The following is a 13561-nucleotide window of genomic DNA, read 5'->3' on the forward strand; positions in this document are numbered from 1 at the left end:
TGCGTATGAAAATATTTTATATGATTATGTAGTATTTTGGCACTGAAGTGCAAGCACAAACATGATAAAGGTGCACCATTATCTAGTTCATGTAACAGACACACACCTGTTCTTGTCGTAAGTCTATCCAAAGGGAGGCCATCAACACCAGATAGCATATAACAAATGGAAATACCTCCCACAGCTTCCCTCAAAAGCAGTTTTAGTACCCATACAGCTGTGAGTAATAACAGTATATCCATGTAACACAAACCTCTGGATCAGTTACTCATGTAGCTTCAAATAATCTGCTCCTGACTCCAGGTCATCTCATATACAATCAGCCCACTCTGGACACTATGTCAGCTCACAAGCATAACGGGGTAAAGCCTGAACTTTTGACTAGCTTTCTTTACATTACAGAGAAACAACATGTTTCAGCACATGCATACTTTGACAGGTTTGACCAACAGTTATTGCCTTATTTTAAACAGAGAATCTCAGGTCTTTTTTCATCTCTCCTCACTTCATGGACTGGAAATAACAAGCAGTTTCTTTGACATATTCTATTACTGCTCATTTTGTTGCTTAATTGCTTCTCATGTATTTTGCTGCATTTTATCCACACTCAGGCTATTCCCATCCTTCCCTTCTCAGGTATTCTTGGGATTTCTTCCCATAAAGTGATACTCTTTTCTAGGCAATCCTTTTGCTTTCTAACCAGGAAAAGAGAAGAGTTTTAACTACCCTTTACCACTAGCAATAAAGTTTGACCAATCTCATGCCTAATCCAAAAATTCACTCTCTTCCACATCTCATCAATAAAAATGCACTACTGTATTTCAAATCCTTATGGTCTCTGAGGCACTGAATGCAACTGTTCAAGCATCTTTTAAGAGCCTGATTTTTATATAGGCAAACAGTACCAAAAAGCCATACTCGCAACACAACTCCTCCCCCAAAACAACAAAAAAACCTCAGCAACACACAGCATAAATAAAACAGTAATTAAATAATTGCACCTATAGCTATCCTTTGAGTATAGGTAAGAAAATCTAGCCATTTAGCTAGTATCCAACTATCAGATCCCTAAGAAAATTCCTCACAGGAACCTCTGCATTAGCATTTATACAATAGTAAACATAGTGGTCACAGACAAATAAGTTTAGTTCAGATAATCCTGATTCAATACAACATTGCCATTCAAAGCTGGAAACAAGAAGTCCAAGCAAAAACAAAGTGCTAGCGCAAAGTGATCTGTTACCACACAGCTCACCTTCAAGAGACAATATGACTACAGAGTAACTGTGTAAAGCAACAGGTATCAGCTCTCTCATTTAACTGCAGTCTTGCCTAACAAGTCTCTTGCCATATATTCCAGTACAGAATGTGGTTTGGACACAGGAAAACCCAAAGTTGCATTCAACTAGACAGTAATTCAAGATTACTTCCAGGGCAACAGCCTGGTGCAACATGGGATGCAAAGTAGTTTTCTTCGACTTTATCACGCTTTAACAGATTCCGGCACTGACACCGAAAAAAAGACAACATGTACTTACAACACAGCAGGCAATTGGCACTTACCAAGATTAACTTATACCAGTTTATATACCAAGCTTCATATTTCTATTACCCGTCCTCTGTTCACTAGTGGTTTTGTTTTTAAAAATTGAGACTTGGACTTGAATTCTTGAGCTTCAACCCAACCTTTTTCACATTGCACAAATGCTAGGCTTTAGCCCCACCCGCTGTGTACTGAAACACCACATCACCAGTTCCTTTCCCCCTTTCACAAGGGATCCATTTACACCTGTGACACTGCATACTGTAGAAACATAAACCACCAGCATCTAACAGGCAATCAGTTGGTATGCAGGCTCTGCAAAGGCAATATATTTTTGCTTCTCTTGCTGCAAAAAGAGTCCTGTATGTTTCCTAATATCTTCTAGGGAAGAATACTACATAAATGGGGCAAGAGAAAGAACATCCTAGATTTGATTACATTTCTAACCAGGATATTTGGCTGTACAGTCTTACAAGAAGTAAACCATGACAGAGTCCTCCTTGGTCTCAGTATCAAACAATCTTCATACTTCATATAAGAGTATTTATTTATTATTTAAGGAGGCAGTGAAGAGAAATGCACTGTTTAAACCAAGAAGCTGTTTTCAACCTTTATGTAGAAAAAGTGGCTAAACAACCATCACAATCCTTTTACAGTCCTCAAAGTGCTCAGATGTTAACAAGTCAGAGTAACATTACATTTCACTTTCATATGCATATGGGAGTGCTTGCACCCCAGAAGCTAAAACATCAGCTGGCATCCCCTCTCCTCTCATTCATCCTAAAATTCATGATTACTGTAACACTGGTCGGAATGAAGCCTGCCACCTGCTTTCACCTTTTCTCTGCAAGTTTTACACCACTTCTTCCAGTTAGAGCATCTCCAACATACTATTTCCATGTAATGCTACAGATATATGAAAAATACAACCTAAAACAAAAACAGTCAAAAATTATAAACCTATGCAATAATTTTATTAGAACATTAGCATCCACATTTTATTATTCTGTATTTATTTTACATGAGCACCACAGCCTAACAGTTATCTCTCTAACATGACACACCTAGCACAACGAAATGGAGTTTAAGACCTGTTCCAAGATTGCACTATGTATTACTGAGTTGTTCTGATGCACGAGCTTGACAAGCTTTAGGTTTCATTTTCTCTAATTATCAAGCAAACTAGATTTTCTTCTCCCCTCTATTTGAGGTCACTCTTATTTCTTCCAGTGCAGTTGCTCTATTTATTTTCTCACATGGGTTTCATACACTGCCCTACTTCCTGCATAACTCACCAATATCCCCTTCTCTCCAAGTTCTTTCAAATATCTTCTATAGTACTCCCATTCTTTCTCTTAACATTGTTGTATTGGTTCACCCCAAATCTTTTCAGAAGTACACTTCTCGCCATAGTAATTCTAAAAACATATGCTGACAAGGATTTTTTTTAACTATTATTGTTGTTTTACATACAATGAGGAAAAAACATTCTATAGTGTTTTTGAACATACCACCACACTTCCCCATTTCCAAGGTAGTAACCTTGTTTGCTTAGCTTCAGTATGCTTTCATCATGGCTTGATTTCTTAGTCACCTAGGAGCTAGTCCAGTCAAAAGTCACTTGGGAATTTTCTTTGCTTTACTTACAACTCTTTTTTTAATACAGTAGACTTCCATTTATCCAGCTTTCACACTTTTATGACCCAACCCCCTTAGCTGTCCTTCCACTCCCACTACTCTCTGGAGTTCTGTACTCCAGGCTGCTTTAAGAGAAGTCTTTTCAGTGTTAATTTGAAAACATGTGGCCCACAAATAATTGTTTTTGTAGCCTCATTAAGAAGCCAACATAGCCAACAATTCAACTTGGAAAGAAAGGTAAGTATTTCCTAAAAGAAGTCCCTGAAAACACATCTTGGAACTTTTTCTTTTCTATTCCCTTTACTTTCCAATTTTGCTTAGTTTTTCTTTAATTCACACTTATATTTTTGCTGAGCTGTTGAAATATATCACTGTATGCAAACTAATGAGGCACTGAAATTACAAGAATTTTGTTACTCAGTAGCCCACAGGTTCACATATACAGCACAGCTGAAAAATATTTGCCACAACATATATTCAGTTATCTTATGGATTGTTGTAATTTCTTATGCATACCATATATTTCCACTAGTTCAAAACTGCAATACTTTTGCTTTCATAAACTTTGTACATACTCCATTGTCAGAGAAATAAGTGGAAGAAATACTTGTACATGCAATAAATTAAGCTGAACTTTATAGACTTTTTTTTACTAAAAGGAGCAGTATTTATCAAAACAGGTCTATTTTTATTTAAAATCCAAAAGTTGCTGTTATTTCAGACTCTACATGTATTTCTCTCTCTCCTCCCCATTCAGGTTTTTTTTTTTTGAGCCTTTTTAATATATTTCTCTGAGGAACTACACAGATCAAAAAAATCATCATCTCTAGCTTTTGCTCAAAACGATTGTGTAAAAATCCATCTGATTTTATATTGAAGCTTTCCTGTTTGCATTTTTGGTGGTGATGTTTTCAATTCTTGCTTTTGCTAGGGTTACGAAAATTAACTTACTGGCAGGAACAACGGTGACCAAAAGCAGTCAACAATTTTGTGTTCTCTCAACATCTAAGCATGCTCAAAACGTATTTCTGTGAAATGGCACTAGCATTTTTAAAAATCTACAATGATTATCTCCCTCTTCCCCCACCTTTTAAACTCAATGACAGTTACAGAGATAAGGAAAAAACTGTGTGAAAATTCAGTGAAAAATGTAATCTAAACACTGATGTTTACCAAGAACTGTTTTCCTCTTACCTCACAGTCCAAGAGTCACCAGTAGTTCCTTAAGCTTCCCTTTTTATCTACAGACTACACTTCAAAGCTTTAAACTTGGAAAAATCCCATTATTTCAACACAACACTCCGACTTTTGGCAGACACTCTGAAGCCTTATCAGTCAAGTTCATATACATCAAAAAGGATCCAGGAAGAGTGGCATCTGAATTGCACTCAAGGCTAAAATAGTAACCTATTGCATGACACAGCATATGGATGCTCTTAACTTCATTGTTACTATTATCTTTACATTCACAAGTAAAAATAGCTTGGCAAAGTTATGTCAGGTCTGCAACTACAACTTTTTCAGCTCAAAAGAGCAAAGATCACTCTGAACAAAGGGAAGGAAAAAAGTGCTAGTGAAATATGTTTGCCAACACTACAAACACCAAGTCTTCAAACCTTAAAAGTGTTGAAATGTGACAGCTTAATATTGGGAAAGTCAATTGGCCACAAATAAAGCTGAATACCACCTAATAAGTGCTTGTTGTCAGCTAACAGCTCCAAAGTTTATTCATGGGAAAACTAACTATTGGTCTTTAATGCTTTAAGACATGCAGCCATGTAGCTCTAGGGAACACGCAGGAAGACAATAGGCCTTGTTTCATTTATTTCAAGTGCAAACGAACTCTAGATTTCCATCACCTGGCATTTCTGCCAGGACTCCAGGAAACTCAGTACAGGGGAAGTCTGAATTGCTTAAGTTCAGGGCAGACATCTCTGCATGAACACACTCTGCTGCTTGAAAATCAAGTTGTACTTAGTTTTCACTTGGGGAGGTTCCCCCCCCACACACACCATTTGGTGCCCCCCTTTTTTTTAAAGCAACACAACATTTATCCTCTCGATTTTAGCATTTTATTTTTCATTGAAAATGAGGGGATGCTGTAGAAGTAACCTTGCATTAACATTAATGCATATGGGCTCAATTGCTTTGGTTTTATTAACTCAGATTAACTTTCGGTTCTCTAAGAAATTTTTTAAATGTAGAATCTATTTCATACAGAATAATACCAAATTCAGCTTATTTTTAATCAATAATTATCTCCCACCCCACCCCCCTGCCAATATCACCAACTATCAAACTAAGAAAGCCCTCAATACATGGACTTAATCCTGTAGCCAGGACATGCTCACTGTATGCAACAACAACAACAAATCTGCATAAGCAATTCAGCTTGTAGACCACTTCCCTAACATATAGTTCATCTTCTCTAAAGAAGCACACCAACAAATCTCTGACTAATATGACAGTCAGCTAGTCCTGCAGAACTCTTATGCTATAAGAAATATTGCAGTTATCATTCAGGTCAACTAGGACCAGTTTGTCTTCTCATCAGAATTTATATAAGTACATTAGCTGTAAGTCAAAACAGTTATAGGTTCACCACCAGAATAAGGAATCATATGAAACCTTTTTTTTTTAAGGACAAATGCTACATATGCTATTTTACAGCGTTCTGTTTCAGCAAATGCATGTTTTTAACTTAAATTAGTAACAATCGTCTGTTCCAAGAGCTACATCATTGCCAGAGGGGGGAGACTATTACATGCAAGAGCACAATTTTACAGCAGCAGTGTCTCAACTCCCTCCCTGCAAAAGCATTTCTCAGATACAATACCATTGCTTTATGGTGACTAGGCTTGTAAGCTCATCTAAGTATTTATATCACATGAACCTCCAGAGACTTTTTCCTTTAACTTGTTCCTCCCTCTCCTTCTAGAGGGAGAGGACACAGTATACCCTATAACACAAAATCCTTGCCAACTACTCCTTACTGCGTTGGGAACACAAACAGCAGGATGGTGGTTTTCAATCTGCCCTTTAAACAGCCACTTCACTTTGTCTTCCACTGCCGTGAAAATGGCATTACACACTCCACTTTTCATGCAGTAAAATCCTCCCTTGATTTAAGTTTACAACTGCTACCTCGTTTGCTTGTTTTCTACGGAGGGGAGGAGGAGAGGAATACATAATAATAATAAAAACAAAAACAAACAAAAAAAGGAGCTGGGTGTGATTGGAAGGGGAAGATTTCTCCGCGTCTGGTCACATCAAACCACATGGGGGCCCTGCACTGTAGTGCCCCCCGTACCAGCTGTTGGAGGGTGATCTAGGGTACGCAAATCAATTTTCACAAGAAAAGAGCTCTAAAACTATCAGTCTACAGTAACTAGCACCAATTTCACCCTCATTAAGGGAAAAAACTACGCAAGCCAACAGCATCAGAAGCTAAGAACACACATTCCTCGTCCTCCGAAATAAACCCTAGGCACATGAAGGCCCACCCTTCTGTCTTTCCCACAGGCTAAGGAAAAACAAACAAAAAAAAAGAAAAACGAAAGCGAGCAGCCGGGAGTTTCTTCAAGCAGAAGACCGCGCACCATTCAAGAAGGGAATTAGGCGCGGACAGTCTGTCGTTTTGGGGAGAAACGACAGACTGCCAGGAGAGCGCCGCGGAGAGCGGCGGACAAGCTTCCCCCCGCCGCCGGCCAGCCCCGGCTTTCCCCGCGGGCCGCCCCGCGCTGATCTGCGGCCACCAGCCGCCGGCCGCCTCCGCAGCCCTCTGACAAGGCGCAAACACACGCGCAACTCGCCAGGGGCAGAGCCAGCCCCCGCCGCCCGCGCGCAGCCCGGGAGGCTCCACCCGAGCGCGGCGCCCGGCAGCGCCCCCCGCCCGGCGCCCCCAGCGCCTAACGGTCGCGTAACGGTCCCCGCTGCGACAAGTGGAATCCAACGGCCGCGGCTCCCGGCAACGGCGCCACAACACGGCACAACAGCCCGCCCCGCCGCCGCTGCCCCCCCTCCTGGCCCCAGCCCCGGCTCGCCTCCCCCCCTCCCCGGCCCCAGCCCCGGCGCCCCGCGGCGGCTCGCCTCCCACCCTCCCCGGCCCCAGCCCCGGCGCCCCGCGGCGGCTCGCCTCCCCCCCCCGGCCTCCCGGGACGCCTCGAGGCGGGTGCGCGTCCCCGCGGCGGCCCAGCGGCGCAGGGCGCGGAGATACCTCGGGGAAGGAACGCAAAGTGGCCGGGGGTCTGCTGGATGCCGGCTTCATCCCGTCCGCAACCTTCTCCACCCCCCCCCCCACCTCCAGCCGCTCTGGGGGGGCTTCGCCCCCGCGGCGAGCGCTCCCGGGAACAACTTGCGCGATCCCGGTCACGTCCCGCCCTCCTTCTCCTTCCCCGTTCCCGGCGCGGCCACCACGCAACCGCCACCCCGCCCCGCCGAGCGCGCACACAAAGTTTCCCCCAACTCCACCGCGTCCCCCGGCCCGGCCCGGCCGCATCCCGAGGCATGCCGAGATTTCTCAGATTTCTCTTTCTCGCCGCCCTCCTCCATCGCCCGCCCCCTCTCCCTGCCCCAGCTGCGAAGAGGGAAAAGTTTCACTTACTGCAGCAGAGGCGGGAGAAAAGCAGCCCCAGCAGCCCCAGTCGCGGCCCGGGGGGCACAGCCGAGCGGAGCCGCCGTCGCTGCTGCCTCTGCCACCACCACCACCGGGGGGAGGCACCAGCGGCGGCCGCCGGAAAAAGTTCCCGGCGGGCAGGAGGAACCGGCAAGGGGGGGGAAACAGCGGCAGCCTCCACAGCCTCTTCGGCCCTTGCCATGCTCCGGGCTCGGCTCCCAGTCACCGCCGCCGCTACGGCTCCAGTCCGCTCTCGCCTGCTCCCTACCAGCTGCCGCCGCCTCCCCGCGCCGGGTGCGTGTGTCGCTGAGCAGGGAGGTGCTGCGCGCGACTCCCCGCCCTCTTGGAGCGGGCCACACCACCCCGCCGCGGGGCGGGGGGGGGACGGGAGGGGGGGAGGCGCGCGCCGAGCGGGCAGGCTGGCGCGCCCGCCTTGACCCCCGCCTTTGTTCCCCCTTCCCCACCGGCCCCGCGGTGAATCGTCGCGGCCCGCCGCGCCCCTGCCCCGCTCTGCGAAACCCCAGCCGCGCTCGCGCGCCGGGGGGGTTCCCCTTGGCGACGCGGCCAGCCCGCGGAGCTGGTGGGAGGGGGCGCCCGCGGCGCCCTCCCCCGGGGGGCTGTTGGTACGTCCCGCCCCGCCCCGCCCCGCCCCGCCTCGCCCCGCCTCGCCCCTCTCCCCCCGCCCGCCAGCAGCCGCCCCGAGGCGGGCCGGGGGCGCCGCGCTTCCCGGCGGCCGGGCCTGGCTCGCGGCGCCTGCCCGGCCTCCGCTCCTGCCCCGCCGGCCTCTTCCCGGCAGCGCCCCGGCCGCCCCCGCCCCTGGCCCCGGCCGCTTCGCCGCTCCGCCGCTCCGCGAGGCCGCTGTCCCGCGCACGCCGGCGCCGCGGCGGTGCTGCCGGGCCGGGCGGCGGGAGAGGGGCTCGGGCGGCGAAACGGCGCTGCGGCGCCGCCCGGCGCGGCTCCCCCGGCCGCCGCGCAGCGAGGCGCGGAGCTGCGGGCGCTGCCGCTGGCTCCCGAGGGGGGCGCGGGAGGGCCGCGGTGTCCCCGCCGGGCAGCGCCGTGCGGCGCCCCGCCGCGGCGTGGGCCATGCCCGCCGCAGGCTCCTGCGGTCGCTGGTCGGGCGCGGGGCAGCGCCGGCTCGCCCGCGCCCTTCGCGCTGGGCTCCCACCTCTGCAGACCGTCGACTTTCCCTCGTGCTTAGCGCACCGCCCCGCTGCCGTTCGCAGGCCCGTTTCCCACCCGAGGAGCGCCGTCGCCGCCACCCCCGAGCGCCCGTGCGCGGACATCTCGGCAGCGCGGGGAGACCCCAGCACAGAGCGCAAGCCCGGGAAAAGACACGGGCCTCGTCCGAAGCCTGCAAGGGACGGTAACACCAAAGGCAGGTTCTGGCAGACCAAGGGGTCTGAACCAGCTGGGAGCAAAGAAAAGCCTGCACAGAAATCACTTAGGAATACCAAATATGGCCCTTTGCAGCCCTCTGCAGAGGGCTTGCAGGGATCTGAGGGACAGAAGGGAGAATCTGTCACACCAGCACCCTCAGAGATGCTTGGCTGTGGCACAACACATAGCTTTTCTCTGGGTAAGGCTGTCGGCAATTAGGGCAGAGCTGCTTCAACCAGAGCAGCCAGTGCCCCAGCCGTGGCCGCATCCGAGTGCTGTGAGATGGCAGAGCAAGGTGACTTTGAAAGGTTGCTTTACAGATGACTCTTCCAGCAAATGCAGCTTCTCTGCTATATCTCAGCACTGACTTGAACAAAAGTTCTGTGGGTGCAATGTCAATGGCTGTATCCCTAAATCCAGTTCAGATATCAGAATACAGCAGGGCTTAAAATAATTGGGTTGAGAGTCTGACTTTTTTACCATCCAGGTGTGTTTTTCTTTCATGGCAGATGCACCATCATCCCAAAACTTCAAAGAAAACATTGAGGAGTTGTATAGACCATATCTGCCGTTGAGATATCTCCTGGGAATAGGTTCCATACAAGCCCCATGTTTTCCACAGCACAGCGTAACATTTGACAATTTCCTTCGCTAGCAGCCGTGAACAGCAGTTCCTCTCAAAGCTACGCATGGCTAAGTTTATCGGATGCTCACAACAGTATGTTCATCCAGTCCTCAGCTACCACTGAATGCTTGCCAATTAACTGGCCTCATTAATCTGTAACTATGAAACAAAACAGAGTTCAGGCAAGGAGTTACTAGAGGCAAATTGTTAGCAGCAATGGGCATTGTACATTCATCAACACTTTGGCGTGCAAATGAACAACCAACAGGGCTCTAAAAGTTTTGTGAAATCAGTTTCATTCCGTAAGTCTGGTCCTTGGCTAATATATAACTGTGCTCATGTCAATTAATGCTGGGTTTAGGAATCAGGATTGCTCAGGTGGTACGCAAGATCTTGTCCAAAAGTGTGTAAACAAATTGAGGAGCAGTTTGTTTTACAGGAAAAAAAAAGTACTTGCTGGAGAGTATTTTCAATGTTTTTCCCACTCTGTTGAAACTTTTGAAGTCTGATCCTTTATTCTGTTCTTAGAGTCTTTGCCATTTTGATTCCATGGAAACTAATACATTCCAGTATGCCAATAAATCTAGATAAATGTATTACTGATCTAATCATTAGAGCCCAACTTCTGTTTATACTGAGAGTCTTTTCACATGGAAAAATTGATCAGCATACCTATAGTAGCCTTACTGGTGTAACATTCCAGGCAGATGTTTTAATTGCATGTGACTATTCCATTTCCCTGTATAGACAAGTACTACACAGATAAGTCCCTCTTTATACTTAACAGTAGAAGCAAATTACATTTCATAATTACATTTACACCAAGTTTAAGGCGCTTTTAATCTGGCCAGGAAATGTAATGAGGCCATAGTGTAATTGAGAATGCAATCCTTAAAATTATGTTTGTGACAACTATAATCAAATTGTCATCTGCTATAAAATTTTCTTTTTTTTTCTCATTCCAAAATAATAAAAGGCATTAAATCTATTCAAATAAAATGTTTTGAAGGTCTAGCACCAAAATTCATACATCTATTCATGATGGCTACAGACCCAAATGCAGTTTGTCATATGTAAACAAAACTGTGCCCAGTCTGTAGGTAACATCTTCTAGTGCCAGATTCAGCGCTGTTGTAATCAGGCATCCTGGGGACCATGTGATACAAAAGGAAATTTCACTTCATGATATCAAGGCTAAATTTGGCTCTCCAATGTTTAGAACACTCCTGAAGGTACAAGGCTCCAAACAATTAATCTTGCATAATATTGAATGAATGTATATAGGGCATGCTGGCTCAGTTTTTTTTATATCCATTGTTACTGGCATATTTTTCCATAAAAAGATGTTCTTCCAAAGTTGGCAGCAGTCCTGTTCAAAAGCGTCTTTAAACTCTAGAAATACAAGCGTCTACTTTATTTCCAGTCTGTACTTTTTTCTCTCTCTAGTCATTGTCCACCCACCTGCCTTTCCCTCCATAAAAGAAGCCCTTACCCTTAATTTGTATTGAGGTGTTTGGCAAGCGTTCACTTCTCAGTCCTTAATCCTTCTGGTCATTTGAAAACAAGGCTCTGAAGCGGTGTGAAATTAACTTATGTGCATAACATTTGAAGTGACGGCACAAATTCCCGTTGGAATGAAGGGCTATTCACTTCAGTGGGAATTTGTAAATAGATTTGTAACAGAACAATGTGCTTTTTTGAAAACTTTCACTTCCATTTGAATGGATGTGATGGCACCTCCCTAGCAATGTTTGTGCACATTATGACCTTTAAAAAAAAAAACACAACAAAACAACACAAGACTTGCCTTTTTCCACACACTTTCAGCTGCATGAGTGATATTTAGCTTGTTATTATATAGTTTCTGTGATTTGTTAACAGGTGTTTGCATTTCCTTGGTGAGTGAGATCATTCCTGTGTCATTCCTACAGCTGAAGTCAGACTAGTTGTGTCTCTGTACATGCTTCAGCAAAACTGCAAATGTGGTTAGTGTTTTCTGTGCTGTATGGAGAAAGGTGCCTGTCCAAATCCTTGTCTAAAAAGCCATGGAAAAGCATCTGTGTAGGCTGTGTGGCAGGCATGACTGACAACAATTCCAGCAGGGCCAAGGATTCAAGGAACATGGGCTGCATATTTATGTGCATACATCTCCTGACCCAGCAGTGGATTCAGTGCTCTGCTCATCCATGAACTTGTTTGGGAAGGGCTAGACCACTCCCCACTGTGACAGAGTTCAGCTTATTGCTGTTCAATTATGTTTTTAATAGTGTTGGATGTGCTTAGGAATCTTTGGTTCCAGGATGCTCTATAATCATGATTATGAAATGACTAAATTAAGAATATATTGTACAAGTTGAATTATTCTTATGTTTCCAAGTTCTTTGCCTGCAGTATGATGTAAAATGATCTGGGTTGTCATCTCATGGAAAAATCTATCATAATATTTTGATTTATATCATAAGTAAACTTAGCCAAGAATAACATACAGTTGCCTGGTATATGGAATTTTTGAATTCCATTTGCCCAATACTTTACTTATTAAAGATGGCATATTTAAATCTTGTTTGAATCAAATACTATCCCGTTAAGGAGAAATTTGGGTAGCTGACTCCCTCTTTATTGCATGCTACAGTTGGAAAACTTGGGTTCTTTTGTACACAGAATAGCCCTGCTCTCATAGGTTTATGCAAGAAATTTGTGTGTCTCAGCAGAGTCACAGAGTCCCAAAGCTCATCATTTGTGTACAAAACAGTCAGTAATGCATTTACTGACAATAATCACCCCTGACATTATGTTTCATACCCATGGTCAAAGGTATGTATCATCTAGGGTCCAATGAAATTGAGATTCTCATTGTCTCGGCCAAGAGGTGTTAAGACTCCCAGCCAAATAATTAAATTCCTGCATTTCTGAGAAACAAAAATAATAGACAAGGAGGTGAAACTGTTTCCAGTTTGATCTGACTGCCACTTTCGCCACTGAGAAAGCGGGCAGAAAATGTAAGGATTCCTCTTGAAATAATGTTTACAAATCAGACAATGCTTCCTCTGTTTTCTTGCTACTCTGCTTCCCTTTACTGTAGTCTCTTGATCTCTTTCTGCATGTCTGTTTTCTTGCCTGTCTCTCTTTCTTTTTAACTCTTTATGTGCACATACATAAATTTGTGATGCTTTATTCTAATAAATACAAAAATACCCTTGGTTTATATGTGTCTGTATGGACAAACTCACAATGTACATATTTTGTTCTAAGACTGCCACAATTCATTCTAGACACAAGCTATAAATACTTAGGTTAATCAAAAAGAGATCCCAGGAAGGTGAGAAAGAAAAGTGAAAGGAATAGGTGGACAAGAGAGGGAAAGAGAGTGAGCGTGAGGGGAAAAAAGAGGCTGTGTTACCACAACACATCTCAGAAAGACAAGTATACTGGTACAGTTACAAAGACTGGAAGAAACACAGAGCACCCTACCTTTATCTATAGCTGAGGAGCAGTTGATGGAGCAGAGCCAGGATGCTAAATCATGCTTTTCACATCCCTCACCCTGGGGCTGTTCCCCAGCCGTAACTACTAGCCAGATGCCTGGGGTGCTGCCAGCCCAGTCGGGTGCCAATGGGACATCCTTCTACCTGAGACCCACTTCCCTGCCCTGAGCAACGATCCCTGTAGCAGCCACAGAGATCCTCCCAGTCACACCTCTACAGTCTGCCTGATTTCCCTACACAAGAGAGCCACTGACCTGGTCTATGGGGCTGAGCTTCCT

At 45.7% G+C, this 13561-nt stretch overlaps 1 protein-coding gene across 3 annotated transcripts in view; it reads right to left on the minus strand.

Moving 5' to 3' along the window:
• Window positions 1-8080, minus strand: part of NECTIN3 (nectin cell adhesion molecule 3) — a 73032-nt gene extending 64952 nt beyond the window's left edge. For all 3 annotated transcript variants that reach the window (XM_067300674.1, XM_067300686.1, XM_013950150.2), the window contains exon 1: window positions 7785-8080. In XM_067300674.1, coding sequence (XP_067156775.1) covers window positions 7785-7998 — 214 coding nt within the window. In that variant the 5' untranslated portion in view covers window positions 7999-8080. The remainder of the gene's footprint in view (window positions 1-7784) is intronic.
• Between the last annotated feature and the right edge of the window lie 5481 nt (window positions 8081-13561).

This window comes from Apteryx mantelli, chromosome 1 (genome assembly GCF_036417845.1).
Source record: "Apteryx mantelli isolate bAptMan1 chromosome 1, bAptMan1.hap1, whole genome shotgun sequence".
In the NCBI taxonomy this organism is placed as follows: Eukaryota; Metazoa; Chordata; class Aves; order Apterygiformes; family Apterygidae; genus Apteryx; species Apteryx mantelli.